The following is a 5875-nucleotide window of genomic DNA, read 5'->3' as shown; positions in this document are numbered from 1 at the left end:
ACCCCAGACCTCACAAGCCTAGATGACACAATGTCCAGACCCACCCATGCCACTCCCTGTTCTGTTACCCAATCCTCCCCAAGCTACAGGGAGACTGTGGTGCCCATCTGTCCTCTGTGTCCATCTTGACCAAGAAGAGGCTACAGCAGATGGTTCAGCCCTGGGTTTCTCAGGTTTATTCTTCTAACCCAGCTCCTTAAATACATTTTCACAGCCAGGTAATGATGCTGGCAGAGAGGTGGGTCACCCTCTTCCTGCTTGGCCTCCTGGAACTTGCTGATACAGGCCAGTGTTTTCCTGGCCGCCCCATGTGGCACTACATCTCGTCTGAGGTGGTGATTCCTAGGAAGGAGATGCACAAGGGCAAAGGTGTTACGTGGACAGGCTGGCTCTCCTACAACCTGCATTTTGGGGGCCAAAGACACATCATCCACGTGCAGAGCAAAAAACTCCTTTGGTCCAAAAATATACTAATGACAACCCAGGATGACCAAGGAGCCTTGCAGATGGACTACCCCTACATTCCTACGGACTGTTACTACATGGGCTACCTGGAGGACATTCCACTGTCTACGATCACAGTTAACACGTGCCATGGGGGCCTGGAAGGCATCATGAAACTGGATGATCTGGTCTATGAAATCAAACCCCTCCAGAATTCCCAAAGGTTTGAACATGTTGTTTCTCAGATAGTGGCTGACCGCAGTGCCACAGGCCCCACCTACAAACTGCAACACAAGAAGGATTTTGTCCCATTCTTCCATGAGGTAAATGACAGCATGACCTCTAGGATTTCTAGTTTCAACTATCTGTATCATCATGCCCAGCTTAAAGGTCAAATTCAATTTACCAATGAATTGTTCCAAGATTTTGGTAATATTTCCAAATGTGTTGAATTTGGAATAAATACATTTAGCATAGTGGACAGTTTTCTCAGAAGTGTTGCCTTTAGATACTATATTGCTATCATAACAGTATATGACAGGCAAGACCCAGTTCCTACAAATGATTTTCGGGTTCCTGGGAGTGATTTTCACCTTTATTATAGAGATTCTTTTTATGCCCCATTTAGTCTTTCTACATCCACAGTACTTAGAAAAAGTACACCACATGAATCTGAGGTTGTACCTGAGCTAAATACTGCTTGTCTCTTGACCAGCTTGGTCTTTGCTTCTGTCCGAGGCAGGCATTATTTCTTGATGGCCATAGTATGTGCACACCAACATGGAAGAATGTTAGGAATGAAATACGATGGGCCTTACTGCACGTGTCAGCGAAGGGCAACCTGCTTGATGCAGCAATTACCCGAATTGACAGATTCCTTCAGTAACTGTTCCTTTGTAAGTTTACAAGATTCTGCTCTGAATGACAGAACATTTGCCTGCTATTATTTGCCAACTATACTATACTTGAACAAAACCCTGATACAGGACCGTTGTGGAAACTCCATAGTGGATGCACAGGAGGACTGTGACTGTGGCTCCTTCAAGCAGTGTTATTCCAATGAATGTTGTCAAAACAACTGTCGGTACACCCCTGGGAGCATTTGTGATAAACAACAATGCTGCACAAATTGCACCTACTCCCCCAGCGGGACCATGTGCAGACCTGTCATGAACATATGTGACCTTCCAGAGTACTGCTCTGGGTCCTCCTACGCATGTCCGGGTAACTTTCATTTGCAAGATGGAACCCCATGCACTGAAGAAGGCTTCTGCTACAAAGGAAATTGCTCTGATCGCAATGTGCACTGCAAAGAAATCTTTGGTAGTGGTGCTATGAATGCTCCAGAGGACTGCTATGATATCAATGGTCAACGCTTCCGGTTTGGAAATTGTGGTAGATTGCCTCACAGACAATTTTACTATATTTGTGATGGAGACAACAAGCTGTGTGGAAGACTGCAGTGCACAAACATCTCCCACATTCCATATCTGCGTGAGCATGAGTCATTCCATCAGTCTGTGTATGGTTACAAAACCTGCTTTGGGTTGGATGAACACCGTGCTATGGGATTGAAGGACCGTGGACAGGTGAGAGAGGGCACTCCCTGTGGGATAAGGCGTTACTGTCTGCAACGTCAATGCAGTGCCCGGTCAGCTCTCTTTCATTATGACTGTTCACCTCAGAAGTGCAATTTTAGAGGAATGTGCAATAATAGGAAGAACTGCCATTGCCGATTTGGCTGGGAACCTCCACAGTGCCTAAAAGCTGGTGCTGGTGGCAGTTCAGACAGTGGGCCCCCTCCAAGAAGACAGCGTTTAATAAGTAGCAACCTAGAACCTGTTTTCTATTGGAGAGTGATCCTTGGTCGTCTGTATTTTGTCATTTGGGCACTGCTCTTTGGGGTAGCCACAAATGTAAGACTTATTAAGACTACAGTTGTAAAAGAAGCAGAACTTCCCAAGCCAGAAGAAGCAGAACTTCCCAAGCCAGAAGAAGAACTTCCCAAGTCAGAAGTAAAGGATACACTTCCTGAGCCAAAACCTCAAGATTAGTCCCAATGTCTAGAAATAAATATTTCATAAGTCAGAACAAAACATCAGTCAACTTCCAGACTCCTATGCAACTATGGAGACTGTAATGGGAACATCTGTGAAAAACAGTGGAAGAAAATACAAAGCTCAGAAACATACTCTTAAGTCTACAGGACACACAGGGGTCCTTTGTTACACTCTGGAGGACACAGGACATCTTGGCTTCTGTCACCAGCTCTCACTTGTGGATGCTGGTGTTCACCTGAAATAAATTTCCAAGACCTTACATTCTTGTCTCCTGCACCCTTTCATTAGCTGTCAGGAGTCCACAAGAGCCTATCTGTGGAGAGGTGGAAGTCTGGGTAAGATGTATCAGGAGAGAGTCCTGAGTGGATAGTCCCAGGATTAATGAAACTGTAAGTCCTAGGAGGACACTTTCATGACATTTTCCTAGGATAGTGTCCCCAAGCTCTGCATTTCCCTGCTCTTCTTTCCTAAACCAGAATTAACTTAGGGACGTGCGGGATTAATCCCATGCCACTGCACCATTCTGCACAGGAGTGGTTGAGCACTGGGGCAAAGGATAGGGACTCAGGCACCACCTCCTGTAATAGACAAAAGCTGTGCCAACTTGGGACCCATATTCCTCAGGGCAGCCTGCAGGCATGCTTGATTGCCACAATTGCCCTGGCCTGGGCAGTATTAGGGTGTGGGTAAAATGTTATTGTTGGGCAGTGTGAGATTCCTTTGTGCTGAAAAACTGCTACTTTGCTAGGCCAGGATGCACCTGGACTTTGGGAGGATTCCGCTTTATTGATAAATCTGTTCTTTGCTGTCCTGAAACTTTGTGAACCCAGCTGCAGTGGGGGCAAGGGCGCAATTCTTCTCTGGTCGCAGGAACAGGAGGAAGATAAGGGTGTAAGAATGGGATGAGCCATACAGATAATGGGTATGGGAACAGAACAGGCTCCCTGTGCCTGAAGGCCATAAAAATTAACATGTCTAAGGTTGTTACTTTTGATGTATTTCCCAGCCCAAAAGGGCCTATATAAGCTTCTGTCTTGGGCTCTTCCAGGTCTGATCTCCCCCACTTGGCTGGCCTGTGTGCCCCAAGTGCGGTCTGACCCCTGTATGCTGGCACAATAAACTGGTTTGCTGTTTGCATCACCAGTGAGACTCTGTTGTTCTCTAGGGGTTGACTAGCTCACACCCTGACGTCCAGGGGCTCCATCACACATACTTCCATATCTTTCTCAGAGTTATTGTCATGACTGCTCTGTGGATCCAGGGTCCTGGGAGGCCTTTCCTGTGGGGCCTGTGTCCTCTTCACACCTGGGAGCAGCATCCTGTGTCTGACATCATTAGCAGGTCATGGGAAAGGGCAAAGAAAGGCATAGTCTTCTGAACTGCTTTCAGAGAATAGACTTACCCCACAACTACCACATTGGGTAAAGTGGACAAAGGGCAAGGGTACAAAAGAGCATCCCACTAGGGGAGTCCCCGGACAGCAGAGATGTTAAGTGAAAAAAAAAACCCATAAAACTGTCTCAGGGCTTGTGTACAGCATGACCAAAAGGGGAGAGGGTTCATACAAGAGAGGCAGACGAATTCAGCATGAAATGTTATGTGATCTACTGGAAAATAGAAGACTCCTTGTTGCTGAGAGGACACCCAAGAGAGCACTGGGAGGAAAATTCTTCCTTAGCATTCATGGGAACTCATATTCTGACAAGAACAGAAGAGCAGGAAGACAATTGGACAGTGGGTGAACACTCCATCAAATCTCAAAAAGAAGGCTCCAAGAGGTTAGGGTTAGGGGTTGAGGTCAGGGTTAGGGTTAGGGTTAGAAGGTTAGAAGGTTAGAGGGTTAGAGGGTTAGAGGGTTAGGGTTAGGGGTTAGGGTTAGGGTTAGGCTTAGGCTTAGGGTTTAGGGTTTAGGCTTTAGGAGTTAGGGTTAGAGGTTTAGAGAGTTAGGGTTAGGGTTAGAGTTAGGCTGGCAGGTAGGCAGGCAGGAAGAGACAGAAAGCTGCTGGGCTCCTGGGAGGGAGTGTGCTGTGTGCTGTGCTGTGCTGTGGCTCTAGACTGCTTTTTTCCGTGCGAATGCAAACCCCAACGGCGTGTGTAAGGCTTCTTTCATGGGACTCATTTGCAACCTCTGTAAAGAGGGTCTTGAGATAGAACGCCTCTCTGAGCTGGATCTGCTTCCCTTGATCTGGCAGGAGATGCCTGGAGGAGCCTCCTGCAGTGAGTGCTATTGGCCACTTGAGGGCGCGCAAAGCTGCCCTTTGTATCCCGGGTTGGCTCAGGCCTTCTGAGTGCTAGACAGCCCAGCCCCCAGCCGCCCCAGCGTCAGGTGGGGGTCCTGGACTGTCGCTGTCCCACAGCGATGGACTTGGTTCATGGAGCCGATAATAACACGCGTGGACCCTAACTGGTGGTCAAAAGCCGAAGTTTATTAGGCACCTCAGACTTTACACACTGATAGTCTGTACTGTGTCCCTCTCTTGATTGGAATTCCTTTTGTTTTGTATATTACACCAGGTGTTCTCATTTACATGCTGTTTATACGAAAGGTAGTCATTTGGTTGTTGTCATGCAAATACTCTCCAATGAACTGCAAACCTGGGCTGGCTGATCTTCCAGGGTCACAATGTCCTCCTACACATCCCCCTTCTGTGTTTTATAAAAGTAGGCCTGAAAGTTGTAGCCGGGGGAACATGCTCTTGGAAGAGCAGAAGAATGGGGAGAAACAATGTTATATATATTATACAAAGATGACTTCACCAGGGACCACACACCCTAACTGCCTATCATCTAGCTCCTCAACATCCTTTCTTACCCAGAGGATGACCATTGGCTGCATATCAGGGATAGGGGCCGAAGATCACTCTGGCTTCTTCAAGCTGAGAAAGGGGTCGGAGAGGGGGTCACAGCAGCCAGGTATTCTCCAGGAGATGCATCTAGGGGTCCTTGGTAAAAGGTAGAAAAATAACAGCTATAATTTCTCCCGAGCTAACATGTTTTTGAATTTAACCTAAATCAGAGTTGCACAGGGACAGTGAACAGTTAACATCCATCATATGGAATAGCTGAGTATAAACTTAACATCATAGTTTCTATACAGTTAGTATTAAGAGTTGATGAAAGTTTTGGGGAGAATCTCAATTTACAATTTAAGCCTTGCCATTTATATAATTGAAGTGTGATTTTACAGATTTCTATGCATTTAGGAGAATCAAAACAGTCTTATAATTCTACCAGATCATAGAAAAGTGTTAGGTAGGTGAGCAGGGAAATCTCCAACAACTTAGTGAATGAGGAAGAATTTAACTCTATATCCTAACCTAATAAAGTCCATAAAAAGCAAATAGGGAGCCTGACCAGTAAGTACAGGCTGA

At 46.3% G+C, this 5875-nt stretch overlaps 1 protein-coding gene across 1 annotated transcript; it reads left to right on the top strand.

Moving 5' to 3' along the window:
* The first annotated feature begins 221 nt into the window (after window positions 1-221).
* LOC121147257 (disintegrin and metalloproteinase domain-containing protein 21-like) lies at window positions 222-2498 on the top strand. Its single transcript, XM_040967075.1, has one exon. It carries the CDS (start codon window positions 222-224, stop codon window positions 2496-2498), a length of 2277 nt encoding a protein of 758 aa, XP_040823009.1.
* The last annotated feature ends 3377 nt before the right edge of the window (window positions 2499-5875 follow it).

This window comes from Ochotona curzoniae, unplaced genomic scaffold, assembly GCF_017591425.1.
Source record: "Ochotona curzoniae isolate NIBS_2020 unplaced genomic scaffold, NIBS_Ocur_1.0 scaffold_4506, whole genome shotgun sequence".
Taxonomy (NCBI): Eukaryota; Metazoa; Chordata; class Mammalia; order Lagomorpha; family Ochotonidae; genus Ochotona; species Ochotona curzoniae.
The sequence above is the reverse complement of the archived record's forward strand: the minus strand, read 5'-3'. Positions and strand labels throughout refer to the sequence as shown.